The sequence below is a fragment of the Mizuhopecten yessoensis genome, unplaced genomic scaffold, assembly GCF_002113885.1.
Source record: "Mizuhopecten yessoensis strain PY_sf001 unplaced genomic scaffold, ASM211388v2 scaffold5503, whole genome shotgun sequence".
Classification (NCBI taxonomy): Eukaryota; Metazoa; Mollusca; class Bivalvia; order Pectinida; family Pectinidae; genus Mizuhopecten; species Mizuhopecten yessoensis.
Window position 1 is genome coordinate 241,845 of NW_018406081.1, and position 20,573 is coordinate 262,417.

At 34.8% G+C, this 20,573-nt stretch overlaps 2 protein-coding genes across 2 annotated transcripts in view; both read left to right on the plus strand.

Annotated features, from left to right (window-relative positions):
- On the plus strand, window positions 1–14,225 carry LOC110450772 (monocarboxylate transporter 6-like). Its single transcript, XM_021498478.1, has 6 exons — window positions 1–104; window positions 3,599–3,702; window positions 10,261–10,469; window positions 11,143–11,286; window positions 11,825–12,613; window positions 13,693–14,225. Exons 2-6 carry the CDS (start codon window positions 3,689–3,691, stop codon window positions 13,893–13,895), a joined length of 1,359 nt encoding a protein of 452 aa, XP_021354153.1. The 5' UTR covers window positions 1–104; window positions 3,599–3,688; the 3' UTR covers window positions 13,896–14,225.
- Window positions 14,226–19,772: 5,547 nt separating this feature from the next.
- Window positions 19,773–20,573, plus strand: part of LOC110450770 (uncharacterized protein K02A2.6-like) — a 7,457-nt gene continuing 6,656 nt past the window's right edge. The window contains exon 1 of the mRNA XM_021498475.1: window positions 19,773–19,862. The gene's annotated coding sequence lies outside the window, so the exon portion shown is untranslated. The remainder of the gene's footprint in view (window positions 19,863–20,573) is intronic.

Consider the following 20,573-nt stretch of genomic DNA (forward strand, 5'->3'; position numbering starts at 1 on the left):
TAGTCTGTGCTATGTTTTGCCGGATAAACGTAGCTGTAAGGTAACCTGCAGACATCTGGTAGAGCGCATATAATTGGATTTACAGTTTACCCTGACGAAAAAAGGTATGTTGTCATAAGTGAAAGTATTCTTTCATTATTATTGAAACAGACACACGAACAAAACTTAGTAAAAGATATCCGATGCTTAACTTTACAAGAAATTATCAGATCACGTAGCTGTGTATCACAGATCACTTAAATAATTTGTTTATATTCCTTGTCAGAATAAGACGTAATTATTTACTTTATATTTCTTTAGCTCAAAATCGCATAACCAGAACAAGATATGACCAAAGGAAAGATTCGTGGTGTAATATTTTTAAAAGAACAAAGAGAACAAGGCCATGTGTTCCCGAGGAGTAAGCATCTTCTATTTCATCGACGAAACTCGCGGTGTAATTACATGTCAAATCCAAGTAAAGTTACGTCTATATCTCGAGAACTTTGTAGTCGACAAGAAAACAATAAGGACACCTGTTAAAAATATAAAAAAAACATGTAGGCACTGCATTCCACTATGCGATACAGAGTTAATGTAAAATTACCTTTTCATTTCAACAAAACACTTCCCAGTTATCGTACAATTCCGCTTAGAATAAAAACAGTATGTAAATCAACTGAACTCCACGATAACCTGCTGAATGCATAATCACGAACTGCACAGTTTAAACCTAACATCGAGATGTACTTTCTACAAACATAAAAAAACGTCATATATTTCACAATGACACTAATACACAATGAAAAACATTTCACAGTCACGGTAAAACACTTTTTTTAAGTTTTTGTTTTCGATAACTGGGGTTAATCAAGAAGATAGTCAGCAGTTGGTTGTTGCTCTGGTTTCGTTGCATTTCTACTCCCAAACCACAGTTGCAGATTTCTTTCATTTTCATTTTTTTTTCATGATTTTTTTTAAGGTTTCTATTTGTAAATTATTTATTTCATGATGATTACCAATCCATTTCAGAAATGTTGGCATTGGATCGGAGATTCATATTTATCTTCATAAACGAACAGAATATCGTATACAGGAACTTTAACATTAAATTTTGATTCTCAATGGACAAGTATTTAGACAGAATCGTGTTCCACATACTCATTGCAATATAGAAATATGATATTACCATTTGATGATCACATGTATGTTGATATATTATTCATTCCTGGTTCCCACTGCATACCAATCCATTACCCCTTACCATATTTCAGTATTTGTTCTGTTGTACATTTTTGATAATGCAAAGACAGTTCATGAGTATGGTTAGTTAATCAGGGAACTGTAATGTAGTGTAGTACAAGAGAAACTATAATTAAACATGTATTTGAAATGAACCTATTGAAGCCATATTGACGTTGTAACAAGTAAAACAGCCAAAAAGGTCAAACATTCACATTTCCTCATCATTGCACAACTCCTTGCTTAAGATTATCTCTAATTTCCACTTTTAGTGCATATGAGTACTTTCATGCAGTGCATATAAGGTAGCAGTGTACAGTAGCGTACGGTGGCAATGGGTGATATTTAAACCCATGAGTTCTAACCCAAAATTTGACCCATGCAAGTAGTTTTGAATTTTTTTAAAACCTGCCTTAAATTGAATATTTGTGTTTTTTTGTTTTTTTATGTGTTTTCACAAATCCCAAATCTGGGAAAATCTCTTTTTGAAAAAACCCATCATTCTTCTAAAAGTATGCATTCAAAATGTAGTTTATAAATATAAATATAAGTGTGAAGGTGTGTTGTGCAGGAAAAAAAACATGTTTATCCTTTATTTTTAGGATCAAGCCATTTCTACTGTACTTTGCTTCCTTATACATATAGAAATTTTCTGAACAAATTGACTGTTTATGCTTGATTCACCTTCACTTTCATTCATTATTGGTTAAAACTACTCAAAAACGTATAAAAGTTAAATATATAGGTCAATATATATGTCAAAAGCGTATTACCTGTGGATGTATAACGGGGGGTTACTCGCCCTTTTCACAGGCACTTCACAATTCATCACATATGTGTCAATTGTGTTATTGGTATAGTTGATACCAAACAACAAATAATTCACAGTCTATCTCCTGATTATTTGGTGGATGTGTTCCGCACCATGGCTCATAGTTACAACCTCTTTTCACACATTATGATTATAATGTGGGCGTTTTTTTCTGGATCACTGTTCATGTGTCACGACTAAACCTGGGCCATTCAATTATTTCAAAACGTTCTCATTTACACAAATTTTAAGGAACACACTTAAATATGAAAAGTATATAAATTCTTTGGAATTGTTCTTCTAGTACAGTGTACCTGATACTTGCACATATAATGGCTAATACAAATGTAGATCCATTAATATATTAAATTACACGATATGCGTTTCTCTAAATAAAAGAAATAATACATCACACCTTGGTGAGTTGTGCAACATTTGCAATAATTTGTTTAACTAAGAATTTAATAATATTTTACTGAGGCTTGTTAGGTATATATCCCCCGAATAGTCTTTAGACAAAAGAATTGCCTAAGATGATAAAAACAAATCGTTAAAGCTGAATATATCAAAACAAAGTAGATGTATAATAACAAAATGCATTATATGTCGCAGTAACCGTTCGTTTTGTTTTGCTCAGTGTGTCGACTTACTTATTGTATACATAGGTGTTCAACCTTTTTTTCTGTCAGATTATCACTTCTCTATATCACAGAATGGATGCATAATTATAGATGGTATTTGTTTTATCACTATTTCCTCTAAATGCTTGTTAATGAATACATGATCTGTTAATTCGGAAAAATCATCCCAATTTATAACGGCTTTTTTACCACTTTTCTGTCTGTGTTTTGGAATAGTTTAGAAACGAATGTTATTCTTTTGATCTTGGTAATACTACGGAAGCAAGTACGAGAAAAAATGTTATGTCGTAATAACGACTTACTATATCGTAATAACGAATTAGCTATCTGTCAGATTATCACTTCTCTATATCACAGAATGGATGCATAATTATAGATGGTATTTGTTTTATCACTATTTCCTCTAAATGCTTGTTAATGAATACATGATCTGTTAATTCGGAAAAATCATCGCAATTTATAACGGCTTTTTTACCACTTTTCTGTCTGTGTTTTGGAATAGTTTAGAAACGAATGTTATTCTTTTGATCTTGGTAATACTACGGAAGCAAGTACGAGAAAAAATGTTATGTCGTAATAACGACTTACTATATCGTAATAACGAATTAGCTATCACGTAATAACGACTTACTATCTCTTAACAACGACTAACTATCTTCTAATAACGACTTTGCTATATCGTATAATAACGACTTACTATTTCGTAATAACGACTCAGTCATCTCGTAATAACGACTTACTATCTCGTAATAACGACTAACTATCTCGTAAATACGACGTACTGGCTTTCGTATATAAATGATGTACCTAAATAAATGAAATAGAAGTTTGGCACATTAACTGTTTCAATTTCTTTAATGACTTACTAAATGCATCTTAAATGCTTATTCACAGGGTATATAATAAAAAAAAAATTGCTTTCCAGATCTAAGTCCGTGCGAACCCGAAATAGAACATATCTCTTCCTAGCTGTTGTGAGAAGAATCAACCTACATTTGAAAAGTTAGTAAACATCATGAGTTCTCAGGGGTAAGTGACTCTGGTAAGGCAGCCTTTTTCCATTTTTTCCATGACCAAANTACTTAGAATCAAAATTAAAGATACTTCATAAGAAAAATACGTGTTTTACAAAAATACGCATAATATGAACACACAGTTTAACATGAACACACATACCCCATCTATGGAATGGAGGCTATCACAAACACAGGTTCTCTTATCCTATTCAGTATAAATCTCTAAAAAATAAAATTAACGAATTGTAACAATAGTAATATTCAAGTTTATCACAAGTTTCAGTGTAAGCACAATGAAATTTACTTTTAACCAAATAGACTTCATTTAATCATATAAATGCTTTTAAAATAAAAACTAGCACTATCAATAATTTAAATTAGACATACCTTTTCTTTAACAAATGGCTTCTCAAATATGCTATGAACAGCAGGCAAACAAACACCTGTTCCCTTGAAGGCTTTCTCTTGTACTGATTTTTTGGCGGCAAATACCCAGAATATTATCCCTACACTTATCACCCCAGGACCAATAAAATTACAACATACAGACACACCTACAAACTATCCAACAGAATTAACTTTATAAATAGACAATAAGGGCAAACAGGTTTTAGACAGGTGCACATGACCAACACTGGACAGAACTGGACAGAACCGGCACAGCACAACGACATTTACCATGTACAAGAACATATACTCACCTGGTCCGGGTTTTGCCTCAGGGTACATACAGGTGTTACAGGCGTCTATACACATAGCTAATATATATATATATATATACATATATATATATATGATATATAAAACCATGTGTGCATTACATAATAAACGAAATAAATAAAATTCAAAATACAGTCTACTACATACACATAATCAACATATATGTACATGAAAAGTTCATTTTTTCAGTCTTTTGAAAACAGTTAAAACATAAAATATAAATGTTAAACACGATATATAACACACAGAGTCCTTAAGATAATTCATAAGATGGACAATCCTTTGAATATATGTTTATAATTATAATTATAAGTCATAGCATAGTCTTTTAATTGTAAAGGAACTTTCTTTCATCTCGTTGACCGTCTTAAGGTCTTCCATTCACACTAGCATCAGTGTTTGTGTCTTTTATTTCTATTTCGTAATCAAATTTATCATCAGTTTCTTTCAACACATCTCGTGATTTACTGTGTTCGTTAGGTTCAGGTTTAGGTTCGGGTTCTGTCTGTTCTGTATTGCGTTATGTATCGCGTTCTGTCTGTTCTGTATTGCGTTCCGAAGATAGTTTGTTCATGTGCCTTTTGTTGTTTTTTCTTCAAAAATATCGAATTTCATACTATTTCCACATTTTTCTACAACTTTCACAGGCTCTGAAAAAAATGTTGCTACCACTTTATCAACTACTTTGTTTCCATTTTCTGATGCTCTGCGTTTATTATCATTAGATAACTTTCCTGAAGGTTTCCTCTCTGAATCGCAATGTCTGACAATGGTGAAACAGCTCACTCAAAATGTAATTTCTAAAACAATTTTGACAGTTTTCTCTACTGTTGTAGAATTACTTGGTAGTAACGACTGAAACCCGTCGTGGAGAATAGTCTACAAATACAAGAAGACAATCTCCTGAAAGTTGTCCAAGATAATCTACAGGATTAGGCTGCCACGGTCCGGATGGAAAGTCTGTACGACTCATCGGTTCTGGTTTTGAGGGTGTACTAGCTAGTTGATAACAACTTGTACAATAGCCATTTATTCCATGATTCATCTTTAACCACCACACCTTCATTCTCAACCTTTGGTTCATCAGAACAATACTCGAATGTCCTCCATGACCTAATTCTAGGATGCGGCTTTGCAGTGACCTCTGTATCACTACCCTGGATCTTCGCAGAACAATATTACATACACTACAAAATTCATCTGTCAATAAGAGGAAGTCCTTGTTTTCAAGTTAGTGCCATTTCCCTTTAAACAGACATTCCCTAATGTTTTGAAGATTTGTGTCATTTAGGGATTCCTCCTCAATCTCCTGTATTGTCATTGCTGTCGTTATACTCGTTTCCAGCGAAAAAATTTCATACCCCTCAGTTTAAGTAAGACTGAGTTGTATCCCTTGACCTTTTTGAAACAATCTTGATAGGGAGTCTGCTATATTATTAGGCCCAGCCACATTTCTCACTATTAAGGTATAGGTTGTAATCGCAATACCCATCGTTCAACGCGTGCACAGGTTTTAGATGAGTCTGTGAATATTTATTGAAGTGGTTTATGATGTGTTAACAACTAAACGTATATGCAATATATGTACATTGTACATAAGGAAACGTTCTCATGTCAATACTAAGGCGAGCGTCTCCTTTTCGGTTTGCGCGAATAGCGTCACTCCACACTAGTCAAACTATGATATCACATGTTGCTGATCATCTTATTCTTGTACAAAAACAGCTCTTAATCCTATCGGGCTATAATCAGCTATTTTTTGTGTTTTAGCACCAGTTTTAAAGTATGCTTAACATTAAAGTACTTTTAGGTTCTCTTTAATCTTTGGAATAGCCGATTCTTGTTCACTGTTCCACACAAAAGGTCCCTCCCTTCGAGTTAGTTTCCTTAAGGGTTCAATGAGTGTCGCAAGATTATGAATAAGACCGCCTGTGAACTATACCAAGCCAAGAAAATGCTTACTTCTGTTGCAGTTTCCGGTTGTCGAGCATTAAATATTGCCTCAACTTTGGTGTCTGATTACCCAATTCCTTTTGCTGACCAAAAGTAGCTCATCAATACAATTTAAGGAAGACTGAATTTGCATAGTTCAGGGTCAGGCATCTTTTCTGGAGTACAGATAATGCCATGTCTAATCTATCATCATCTTCCTCCTTTGATGAACCATGCACCACTATGTCGTCGAACATACTGTTCATACTTTCACATTTATCCAATACCAGTGTCAAAACACGGTAATACATTTCGGGTGCGCAGCTTTCTCCAAACATTAGACGTTTATATTGAAATACACCTTTGTGAGAGTGATAAATGCTGTTATTCCTCTTGGCTGATTCCTCTTTAACAACATGCGAATTCAATATGATGATACATGTCAATATCAAGTTTACTTAACATGTGGCTACCATTTAGTACTTTGACCACTTATTCGACCGTAGTGGTTTGATACCTTTCCCTAGCTATAACTCGATTTGCCTGCCTCATATCCACACATCAGCGTATATCTCCATTAGGTTTGGACACCATCACCACCGGGATATCAAGCTACTTCGTCCCCCAGCTGGCTCTTTAATATCCTTATCTTTTAATTCTTTTAATTTCTCTCCTGTTTCTACGTTTCCCAAGTGCCCTTACTGGCTATGTTTACAGTAGCACCTGAATCAATTATGAAGTCTGCAGAAACTCAACCAATTTCGACTTTCTTCATTGATTCTTCAGTAGGTACACCAAATGAACACTCGCTGTCTGTGTCAGAGTTACTTTGAACTTGTTTCACATGGCTCTTCGGGTTACCTCTCCTTTTCCGGAAAAAACATGACCAGTCTTACATTTTCGGTGCTTCTTGTCCTTGGCTGGACATTTCGAATCCCTTTTTATGTGACCCATGTTACCACAGGTATAACATTGCATCGAATTCCGACAACTAACACCATTTTTATGTGTACATTTAGTACTTTGTTTCACTTGGTCTTCTCTATCTTTTCATTGAAATTATTGCTCTTTGTGCACTTAAATTTCTCTATTCTAGAAATCCGCCTCAGATGTGACGAACTACATTTCTCGATAACTTGCTTGGTCACATATCATTTCTTCAACCCCATTTCCAAAAGTAAAAATGTCAAAAGTTTCTGATGCATCTTGAAAATTTAATCTAAGCTGTGACCGTCTAAATGACACATTAACCTAGAGGCGAAATGTTCATCTAAGATAGCTTTAATGACAGTATAAACATCTTGGTGTTTACCAGACTCTCTTTGTGCAAGAGTATAAACTATATCTTGTACTTTTTCTTCTGCACATTAAAGTAACACAGCTTTTTTAGGGCTGGTTTACTTAACTCTTTTCCTTTTGCGTTGAGGTCAAATGATCTTGTCCATTAACTCCATCGAAATTCTACCGTATTGATGTTATAAATCCGACTCTAAAGGCTGACAAATTGATTGCCTGAGCATTCCTGATTCCTTTGTGTTTATCCTCGTCGCCAATTTGAGGTGTTCAGAAATAGGTTGTTACTGAATGGAACACATTTAACCACATATGTACAAACATCACAATTGAAGGTCTCACATGGAACATCCGTTTATTCACACACAGTATGCTTTATAGATGGTTGTTTATCACTACTTTCATAGCTTTGAAAACTCTTTACTGAAAAGAAAACCATTCCTTGCTAAATTTTGATGAAAAAATGTATAAATAAATAACGATTGATTGCGTTATGATTGTAAAAATTCTGCTTGACCAGAACTGGATTCGAACCCTGAGATTTAAAATGTTATACAGTCTTTTTTTTTAACTGAGCTACCTACTCTAAGGAAGAATATCGGTTCAACTGGCTGCGCTACAGCAATACAAAAAAGAACGGTACTTAACACAGTGGCCGGGATTTGCAAGTATTTTGTCTGCAGAAGGACAGGGATCCTTTTAGTGTTGTTGTTTGCCTTAGATATGAAAACAAACCAATATCGCAGTGTTAAGTATATGAGTTTGTTAACATCGAAGGTACACTTTCAGTGATTATTTGTACATTTGATTAAAACAACAAACATAACGGCATGGCACGGGCTTTTATATAGATATACATATATGTATCCCGGGTATATATGTAATTTATTACATAGATCATAAGAAAGTAGATATATCCGTATTTCATTAGTAAGTATGTAATAAATAGAATAAAAAATGGCTTTTTCCAGTACATAGATATACAATTAGCATATACATTAACCAATACAATTCTGGCTGCGTGAAAGGCAGGAGTGCTTACCATTAGACCAATCCGCCCATATTATAGTCAATACAGAATCGTAGAGATCCGTCCTTCTTTCTCAGTAAAACTACGTTAGATGAGAAAGGACTATTTTATTATAACTACACCTGCCTGTAACATGTCTATGACGTGTTGGCGCCCCTCTTCATACATTCCAGGAGGTATCCTCCTGTACGATTGCTTAATTGGTTTGCTTTCCTCTAACTTTATCTTATGTTTCCCTTTATTAGCCCTTCCTAAATCCAATGATCCCTTAGCAATAATTTATGCCAATGACTCCCAATGACTAATTTTGCCTCAGCCTGTATCGAAGTTAAGTTTTCCTCCTCTAACTGAACACCTTAATCCTTAAAACAATCTTAGAGTGTCCACCTATTTCAGATGCTAAATTATCCTCTATTTACACAGCCTGAATGACACTTCATTTCCCTTTTGGTTTTAGTATTATAGGTTTGTAAATGTTATTTTCCATATCTGAACTGGAACCCTTGCTTCATTTGCATTCTGATTCACCAATTTAGGACATACCACAAAACCTGCACCCTCGGCTAAACTTTCTGTTACCCCTTCGCTAATCCGTCAACAATTGCAGACTCATATGGAGCAATATGTATTTCTTTCTTGGATAAAGTCTGTCCTGTTGCAGTATTACAGGCAATAATTTCTGTAGCCATCTGCCATGCTTCTGGTATAAGTAAGCTAATATCATCATTAGAAAAGCATGGTACAGTTTAAACACACTCAATGTAACCCATATATCCCAGGCTAGAACTATCTGCGATTGATACCTCCAAGCCTAAATCATCTAAACTCAATAGCTCAGGTTTATCCTCTAAATTAAGGTAGCCAAACTGATATGGTTGTCACCATAGATCCACTATCCGCTAACGCCTTCATCTCACAGTTATTGATACTCACTATGCTTTCATTTGCCACACTTACCATTCGAATAAGAAAATGTTGGCTTTGTCCTTGTACATTACAGGTCCCAGCTTGGCCAGCAGCAGCGACCTTTACGCGTTTGGGCTGTACATACCTTGACCCTGTCAAAGAACTCCATTTTGACCATGTCTTTGACCTTGACATATCTGCTAACTTTGACCTATCTGTTTCCCCTGCCTCTCTGACCTTTGTTATTGTCACCAGCCTTCTGGTTACCTGACTTTTGACCATCCAGTCTTTTCAAAATACTATCCAATTTATCATCAAACTTTTTCTCTAAACATGCCGAGGCAAAGTTTCACACGCGTACGGTACTGGTCCTGGGTTCCATGTTTGTCCGCTCCGTTACACTCTTATTCCCTCCTTCTGAGAAGAGCTCCTTCCTATATCCAGTTTCTGCAAACTGGTTATATTGTATAGGTGTACTCCATCAAGAGCGATACCAGGTCTTCCTTTCCAAAATTACGTTGGGCGCCATCTGTCGCCGGATTCTCGGATATAGTAAAAGAATATAAAAATACGCAACTTGTCCGTGTTGGTTGGTGAGCAATCGGTGACATATGCAAAGCTATCTATGTATATATCTATATGTACTTTTTCTCTGCGTCTTATTCGTGCTTTTTATTCGAATCATTCCAGTTCTACTAAAGACGCACAGCCAACTAAGCCGGATTCGTCATATCGAAAATGGTTTGTGTTGATGTCTGGATTTTTTATCATGATTTTGTGCACTGGATTTCCCTTCAATATGGCTGTCCTTAACCCTGAGCTCCTTCGCACATTTGAGAAAAGTAAGGCGGAAACTGCTATGGTACAGTCGATAACGATTGGGGTGCTATATACAGCAGGTAAGCTTGCACATTGGTATGAATGTAGATATTTCGCAATCGTCTTTATTTAACACTTTTAAAACTAATCATTGAAAGATAATTTAAATATATTATTAATTTCAAGCTTACAGAATGGAATAGCATATGTTTAGTGTATAACCTTACAGCCTCTTTACCAGTCAACTCGTTCTGAAATTTCTGAAATAAGCCGCAGCTTATCATCATTTTCAGTAACGAGTCAAATGTTGATTTTCTAAATAATCCTTCTTTCATGGCAGTCATAAAAGCGAGAAATCAGCAATTGCGTATTTTCTAAATGTACGTGTAAAACCTTTTTAGACCAACACGGAAAATGAGAATCCTAGAATAAAATGCTTATTTTTACAGCCAACTTATCTGATAAATGCAATGAATCTGAGGTTTATTTTTAAGCTCGGCCTATTTTTCAAATCAATTTTCGAGATTTTAGGCTATCCTACCGACATGTCAATTTAATTGTATTCTTTACTAAAAAAAACGTGATATTCATACATTTTGTCTGATGATGTTCCATACGTTTTCAATACCTTTGCAGAGTTGAATCATGGAGGTAAATTGATATTCGAAATAAACGAATAACGAGGTAATTTTAAACGTTTATTTGTATATTAATATTTTATTTTAAGCGTTAACTTAACTTTAATACATACAGGAGCCTTGTGCGGGAGGATTGTTTCTAAATATGGAGCTAGAGTGACAGGGATAGCCGGAAGCATAGTTACGACGCTCGGTCTGGTTGTCTCTTTCTTTGCCGAAAGTATTCCTCATCTCATTGTTACCCTTGGATTAGTTTCAGGTACGACCGAAAGACTTTTACTTCCATATTAAACTTTAAATGGGATGAAAAATATCAATATCATCTGTAAACAATTATTCACATGTAAAATAAACAACGATGTATCAGACAAAGTGTTATGAATTGACGATAAATTCTGACTATCCGACATGTACGACTGTCCTAGGCAAGCTACTTATCGGTTTCATATTCCCAATATAACATTCAAACTGACAACTGAAACCATATTTTTCAAGCGATTCCCTTAGTCTTCATCCCACGAAGAAGTCCGATTAGAAGAACAAGTTGGCATTTGATTGACTAGGGCTGACTAGGCAAAATGTATTTCTACTTTGTCTAAATACCGCGATGATCTGTTACAACCAAATATATCAAAAGGAAGGAAATATCTTTCATGGGCCAAAATCAATGACTTTGCAAATTACAACATGAAATTAAGTTTAAATTTGTTTTGTTTAGCATGACTGCTAAGCTATACTAAGCTTTGAATATTTTGTAAAAATGTAGATTCCTATATGATTTTCATTTTCGTCAACAGGATTTGGTTTCTCTGCTACTTTCATCTCAGCATTTACAACAGTCGGAGAATACTTTGAAGGGAAATCTAAACTAATGGCGTTATCATTCCTCTCATTTGGATCAGGATGCGGTTCAATAATAATTCCCTATCTCTTACACTTCCTTATAGAAGAGTTCGGTTGGAGAGGTTGTCTACTTATTTTCGGAGGACTTTTTGCAAATATGATATGTTTCTTTGCTGTTTGCAAACCACTGTCAATCGGCATTTCACAAAATACGTCAAAGAAATCAAAAGATTTTGACCCCGAATCGACTTCGAACGAGGACGGTTTTACGAAATCAATACGGTCATTGGTCACCAGTAAAGTTTATTTAACATACACAGTAGCCATGTGCTTCACACTTCCGGTCATAAACTCATTCATGGTTTTTATCATCGATTTCCTAACGACGAACGGATTTGAGTCTGACACAAGGATACAATTGTATCTTTATTTACAACTTGGGAACGCATTGTGCAGATTTGTTCCCGGTTTATGTAAAAAGTATATTCCTCACACGAGCGTTCTTATTATTCCTGCGTGTTTTACAGTAATCGGATCAACAGCGATTGCGTTGCTTCCTCATGCAAAAACGTATATACATTATATTATCCTCTTGGTCTGTTTGGGGATGGCGTTAGGTGTTGGCGTCACAACCTTCTCTATGACAACCATGAAGCTCGTGGGGCTTCAGAAGTACTCTGCGGGACTAGGAGTACTTATGACGCTCATGGGCATCAGTAATTGCTTTGCAGGACCCATTGCTGGTTAGTACGACTTGACCTCAATTTAATATATTGTCTCTGACTTATCGTGACATCAGGATGTAACGAGTTTTGTTTACTTGTCACATAAATAACTGTGTATGTTTCGTACGCCAATAGCTTTACAAAAATACCAGCAGGACATCGCACGATGGCACAAGCGGCTGTTTGCGAAAGAAGATTCTATTTGTTGTGAATATGTACGATCATATCAAATTCATCAATTCAACTGCATTTTTTTTTTTTGCTTTATAAGCACCTATACCTTTTTGCGTAACTGTCGTTTTAATCTAGGATTAATGAAACCCATTTAAAATGTTTCAGTTTCAGAGTCCCTCTACAATTATAGTTGCATCGAAAATACTGGTTTATATTTGCAAATTAAATTTGAAATACAGTATAGAGAGTGACTGCTATGGATTCAATAATAAGTATTGTCATGCCTCGATGATATACATCACTCCATGAAATCATCCACAAAGTAGGCCTCATAAAATTAAAGTTGTGCCATCATGTGAATATGTCAGATAATCACAGTCAATAATGGCCATCGTTTGAATCGAAAATTATTAAAAGACAGCTATTTGATAAATGTTCCCTTTTCTTTATAGTAACATCCCTATCTCCCTAGCGTACATTGTTTACATGTCGCATGTAATTCGGCATTCAAGGGCTTGCTAAGAATTTTATCATTATTTCCTTGATATATGACAGACAATATTGTTACACGTTGATGAGGAAAAAGGACAAGTTTAGTAACCTATACCATACTATAATTGCGAATAGAGATATGTCTTTGTGTGACATAATCGATATTTTTATCGTGGTCATTGTTGTGCCTTGTTTTCAAGTTGTCGCTGCTGGAATCCCACTGTTTGGACGTAGCGTGGCTTTCATTAGGCCTGGGTTTTCGTGGCGGTTTTGTTAATTGTACGGAGGACGCTTGTCCTTTAGGGGAGCCTGATCATATTATCTTTATACTTTTCAAATGGTTTCTTTGTTCATATTTTGCGTAGGTCTTATTGTTTTGTCAGTTCAAATAATGTTTGTGTTAACATTTCCGTATTCTCTTATTTTTACAGGACTGTTTGTTGATCTGACGGGATCCTACACAAAACCTTTTTACTGTATGTCTGGTGGTCTCGGATTCGCGACTGGCATGTTCTTACTAGCTTCTTGGCTTAAACGGAAATCTGCAACAAATCATTCAGATAATGAAATTAATACCAGCGTTATCGAGGTAAACGACAACCCACATTTACTCGATAAAACCCTGTTCGACTAATGAAGAACTACCGATGTTTCTTAGTTGATTATGTCTGTGTTAGCTGCGATTTATAGCGTTATATGACTTGGAGCACTTGTAACTGGTTGATCATGTTTAAACTCCAGTGAATGTTTTCAAGCTTGAGTATGCTCCTTATACTTAAACGCACTAAGCATCTATCAATTGCAACGGTGCAAGTCGACATAACATAAAGGGAAGGAACGCGTTTGATATAATGAAGGAACCCCGGTGTTATTCTTCTTTGACGTGTCCATGTAAAATGTGTGATATAATAAGATGTGCACTATAATTAAGATGAAGGATACTACTGCTTTGAAGAAATTTTTGGACAAGAGGAATGATATATATAGTTTATCTTGTAGGAATCCTTTACCTTATTNAGAAATGTTTGGACAAGAGGAATGATATATATAGTTTATCTTGTAGAAATCCTTTACCTTATCTATTTTATATCATCAGTGATATCTGAAACCTTTTAAGTCTTGTATAAGACGGTGAAAATCCCAAACGGTTTCTGAGACATCGATGGTGTCCTTCGGAAGCAAATATCAAACCGATAATTTTCTATGTTTGTATTTCTCTCGCTGTTTCAGTTATGCACCTATATACGAAACAATAAAGGTTTATATATGTTATTTTGCAGAACACTAGGATATCGTTAATTATAAAACAACGTTATAATGGCTTGTGCTTCGTACGGCGGATATCAGTGAACAGTGAAGAAGTTTGCTTATACAGAAATGTTCCAACATTTCATATCTCAATTATTCGTTTAATATCATTTAACATGTAAGAAACATCATATGATATTCGAACGTTTGGTAGAAAAATATTAACATTCTTAAATAAATACTTTATATGGTTGATATAGTTCCGGAGCAGATGTTGCTTCAAATTACTCATTTTGTCCTCGCCTCTTTCAATTTTTTATTGTTTCTTCCAATCAATTTTGAATCCCCATGCGGTTTATAGCGTGATATGACTAGGAGCACTTGTAGTTGGTTGATCATGTTTAAAATCCAGTGATTATTTTAAAGCATGAGCATGCCCCTTATACTTAAACGCACTAAGCATATATCAATTGCATCGGTGCAAGTCGACATATCGTAAAGCGAAAGAACGCGTTTGATAAAATGAAGAAATCCCGGTGTTATTCTTCTTTTACGTGTCCATGTAAAATGTTTGATATATGTAATATGTGTACTATATTTAAAATTTTAAAATGAAGGATACCACTGATGTGGAAAACAGTCTCATGCAGAGAATTTTGGACAAGAGAAATAATAAATAGTTTAACTTGAAGGAATATTTAACCTTAATTACTTTTATCATCAGTGATATTGGAAACCTTTTAAGTCTGAAATAATCTCAAATTGTTTCTGAGGTATTGTTCGTGCCCTCCGGAAGCAAATATCATACCGATGATTTTATATGTTTGTTTTGCTCTCGCTGTTTTAGTTATGAACATACATGTATACGGATTAGCCTTGAACTACATACTCAACGATAAAGGTTTATATATGATACCTTGTGGAACACGAGACTATCGTTTATCATAAAACGACGTTATCATGACTTGTGCTTCGAAGAGCGAATATCAGTAAACTATGACGAATAGTTTTTAAACAAAAATCATTCCAACATTACATATCACAATTATTCGTTTAATACCATTGAACATGTAAGAATCATCATATGATATTCGAACGTTTGGAAGAAAAATGTTAACATTCTTAAATAAATACTTTATATGGTTGATATAATACCGGAGCAGATGTTGCTTCAAATTACTCATTTTGTCCTCGCCTCTCTCTATGGTTTTTTTAATTTATTTTTTGCAATTTTGAATTCCCATCCCCGACTGAAGTTATCGGTGGAATAAGGCGCAACTCAATTCAGTAGTTTAGAAGATGTTAGGAATAGTTACGGACGAACAGACGTCGGAACGTGGCAGAAGCTCATATAATTCATTCCCACTAGGCGAGCATAAAATCTCAAAGAAAACCAGGCATGCTAGGCACACTTTATAAGTGATTGTAAACAATATCTCTACAAAGTACAAGCTGCCTTTGTATACAAGAGCACTGGCAATTTCACTTCCAACTCCATGCCGTATATATCATGACTCGGACTGAGATAGAAAGTAGAACGTTTGTTCCCTGGATATATTGTAACAGGGTGGAAAAAACCAAATCAACACGCTGGTCTCTTCAAATGGTTGTTGCTTTATCAAAACATTTATAAATACCCTACAACAAAACAAAGACATACATGTATACTCCTGCACACTAGGTCAAGGAACATAACTCTCTCACATTACAGATTAACGAGTTAGCACTTTTACATTTCTTACCAGATGAGAAATATAGTAAATCTTTATAATTTACAACCACATTTATATATTTTAACATTACTTATATAGCACTATTAAATACTTTGATCATATCAACACTATAAATTACAAGGATTGCATTAAAGCTACTTTCCTTATTCATAAATATAAAATACACAGATCTACATATATATAGACTCTACTCTATAATTCATAAACTCATCCTACATATGGTGAAGAGGTATATAAATAGGGTTCTCTTTGTTATGTAAGTTGTATCTCAATCTGATTTCAATCTGTTTCATATCTCAATTTCACTCATGATTCTAGATAAATAAAATACAAAACCTATTCAACACATCTGTCAATGATAAAAATTGAAAATGCTATTTGGCAACTTTGTTGACGTACAGACTCTACACTCAACGATAGCTTATCCTTGAGAACAAAAACATTACATTATATTTAAGAAATATACATTTACTTCATAGCAATTTATTGCTAAACATATATAATCCAAACAATGAATTACTTACAATTACTACAACGATAATGATATACTACTAAAATAAACTTACCACCAAATCCCCAATTTCTACTCCTGATGTGATCCTTCCTTGCTCTCTAAAATCCTAATATCTTCTGCCTAACAAAGAGCTAAGTACCTACAAAAAGCATGTTGAACTTTCCCTCTTCAGATGGTATCCAGCCAATCAGATCGTCTAAGTCAGGTTATGTCAAAGGTCAAAGTATGAATCTTATTATGAACACACGAGCTTAAATATATTGTAAGAATGCATTGTCATAGCATACAGGTGAGTACAACTCACTGTGTGAAACACATAGGTACTTACCTGGTATTTGGAGATATATATCTATCTATCCAACTAATACTCATACAAACTATCAATACAAATACAACACATTAATTCCTTATTAGATAAATAAGCACATTCTGACCCATGTCAACAAATATAATGACATATTCAAAGAATGTCCTCATACATATTATAAAACAATAAAATATAAATAATACACTGTCACTATATTTTAAACATATCTTACCTATGAATGGAAAAATACATGGCTGTTGGTCAAGGTCATTTATCTTAATGAACTTGAAAGACCTTTATTTCCAAGAAGCTACATGCAAAATAGAAATACCCCGAGTTCTTTCCTCTTGAGAAGTGTTTTTTAAAGGTTTTGTTACTCATTCATTTAATTGGCAATCAAACATCACGGCTTCCTTTCTGAAGGTTATTGAGAAAATGGGTTCTTTTAAGGAGCACTAAAAGGCGAATGATAAACGACGGATGCCGAGTCAAGACATGAACGCTCACAGGTTCTTCGTGCAGCTAACACTCCTTTCGTGTTAAAATCACACGTTAGCATTAGTATCAATTCGAGTTATGGTATGTTCTTATGTGCTGACGCTGACGTGGTTTTTTAGGCCTTATGGTGTTGATGCCTCAGTATATTTTTTGTTTATGACGCTGTGACAATGTATAATACTGTTTTGACAATGAAAACGCTTTTGTCTATTTCACTTATTTCACATTTAAATGGGAAAACTTTAACATTTTCAACCACGTTATTTAAGTTCTATAAGTGTTATAATGATGTGTATTGTGTTCTGATTTTGGCGCGTGACTTACTGTAGCGCAATGAATGTAAAACACGGTCTTCCTTTAAAGTTGTTATAAACTACAATGAACATATATTTTTGACTTCAAAGTTCTCGATTCGCATTGCATGATTTCCCGCCCAAACAGTGTACAGACAGTCAATGTGGGGAGTCACATGACCTCTTATGATTTAGTTCAAGCAAAAATTGCCTGAAAAATCTGCACCTCGAGGGACATATTTGAGGTTTTGATATTCGAAATTCATTACTTTCACAAACATTGTTGCTTATCATGAAATACTACCAGTAAGGAACGTCAATCATCAATATGGGACTAATATCAGTGGCAATTTGGCATTCTATGTTTTAAGACATCAAATGGAAATGTTCGAACCGAGACAGGCTAAAATATGTGCACGAATGTTAGTGAAATCAATGCAAAGGCCTCGCCATATGTTTGAACGCGCACACTTTTGCCTCATCGGTGATCGCCTCGATACGGGTAGCCCACATCTGTGACGTTACAAGTTCAACGCTGTCACCTCCCCACCCTAACCCCCGACCCCACCTTTACCCTCTTCCCGCAACAACATAACCAAACAACGTTAAAACCTTCCACGAAATAACAAAAATACTTACTCGACCCCGACTAAACCCGACACGTAATGGAACTGATTGTTAATGACGTCACGAACGATAGCCTGTCCCCGAAACGGACAATAGTAATTCAACTTCACAATGAATGAGATATCAGGAATTTGTGGAGAACCCAGAGAAATGTGTTTAAGTTGTTGTTTCTGTAGTTTTAACTGAATTGAATTGAGATAACCATGTATTTTGAGATTTGCGGCGGTGTATCTTGATTATACTTTCTAATAAGGAGCTAGCTATTATCGACGCATACAGTAAGGTCATCCACTAAAGAAAATATTAAAGCTTAAGAAGCTGCAGAGACGGCTTGTATAAACCAGGTCAGAAAATGGTCGCAGTAAACATTATGGAGTAAAAAGGAATTAGTTGCGACTAATACACTTTCAGTGCTATTTTTAAACCATACGGAGTCCCTATTAACAAATGGCAGTAGTCTTGCAGGGAATATCGACGAAGTATCAACGAAACCTTAATTCGAATTAAAAATCGATAAAACCAGAACAAGTTATGACGAATGGAAAATGTATGTGGTGATATCTTAAAACGAACAAGGATAAAAAGACCAGGTGTTCCCGAGGAGTAAGCGTCTTCTGTTTCATCGACGACACTCGCGGTGCAAATCCATGTCAAATCCAAGTAAAGTTACGTCTATATCTCGAGAACTTTGTAGTCGACAACAAAACAATAAAGCACACCTGTTAAAAATATCAAAATGCATGTAGGCACTGCATTCCACTATGCGATATCGAGTTAACGCAAAATTACCTTTTCAATTCAACAAAACACTTCACAGTTATCGTACAATTCCGCTTAGAATAAAATCAATTGCGCTCCACAATAACCTGCTGGATGCATAATCACGAACTGCACAGCCTAAACCTGACATCGCGATGCACTTTCTTCATTCAATGGATGTGACTGTGCATAAAACATAAGAAACGTTTCATATTTCTCAATGACACTTATGAACAATTAATAAAATTTCACAATGAAGCCTGTCACGGTAAAACACGTCATTTATGAAAGTAACCAAAATCCTTTTTTTTATAATGTTTGTTTTCGACAAAACTGCATTGGGATTGAACCAGTAAAAAGTCAGCATTTGGTTGTTGTTCTGGTCTCGTTGCATTTTTACTCCCAGACCACAGTTGCAGGTTTTTTTTCATTTTCTTTCTTTTTTCAATATACCACCCTTTATTTATTCAATTACATGTTGTGTGTGTGAATGTGCACATTGCTTGCTTAAATATATAAAGGTGAACCTGAACGGTGCAACATGGAAGTTGATTTTTATGGTGAGGTTGCAACCTTCTTGCAGAGTGACCCAAACAAAAGACAATGGCCTAAAAGAGTACTGGTGAGTAATATTTATTTTTTAAGGATTAGTTATGTAATTTACCCTAACCCAACTGCTGATTTGTCCTAAAAAACAAACTTCTTTTATGTTTTAATTGATGTTTAAAATCAAGTATTTGTTACCTAATGTTGATAGGATAATGTCAAACTATTTTTGATTGTTACAAAATGGTCAATCAATTTAAACTTTATATAGAGATATAAGCCTTTTTCACAGTACAATGCAATAAGCTTCAATATTTCATTGATTTTGTAATCACACCTAATTTATTAATTATCACACTTTGCAAAATAATTGTAAGTAAAATCTTTTCACAATAGAGAGGACATGACATTTTAGGAATCTGCGACCAATTTTCAATTCATAGTATAGAGCATAGATAGGTATACAGTATCAATTAGAAAGATATACTAAAAGGGTAGTTATACATTTTATGGGGGGTAGATAGGCATTTTATGACTCGATAGGGTAAGGTAGCAGTGTACAGTAGAAATGGCCCGACTCTGATAAACAAGGCACATGTCGAGGAAATGTAAACACAGCGGATTTACCCTACACAACACATGTATACATGTATATATATTTGTAAACTGCATTACATTTACAATACATATAAAGTACTGAGAAGTGTATAAACCTCTTTTTTCTATGTATGTCACTTGTGTGAAAACCATGGTTACCACATCAAAAATTACCAAAAAATGCCAAAAA

Excerpts from the sequence above, each read along its gene's own strand:
- LOC110450772 (XM_021498478.1), top strand. Across the intron at positions 10,470-11,142 it reads TGGGGTGCTATATACAGCAG|GAGCCTTGTGCGGGAGGATT; the intron begins GTAAGCTTGCAC and ends TAATACATACAG. Across the intron at positions 11,287-11,824 it reads TACCCTTGGATTAGTTTCAG|GATTTGGTTTCTCTGCTACT; the intron begins GTACGACCGAAA and ends TTTCGTCAACAG.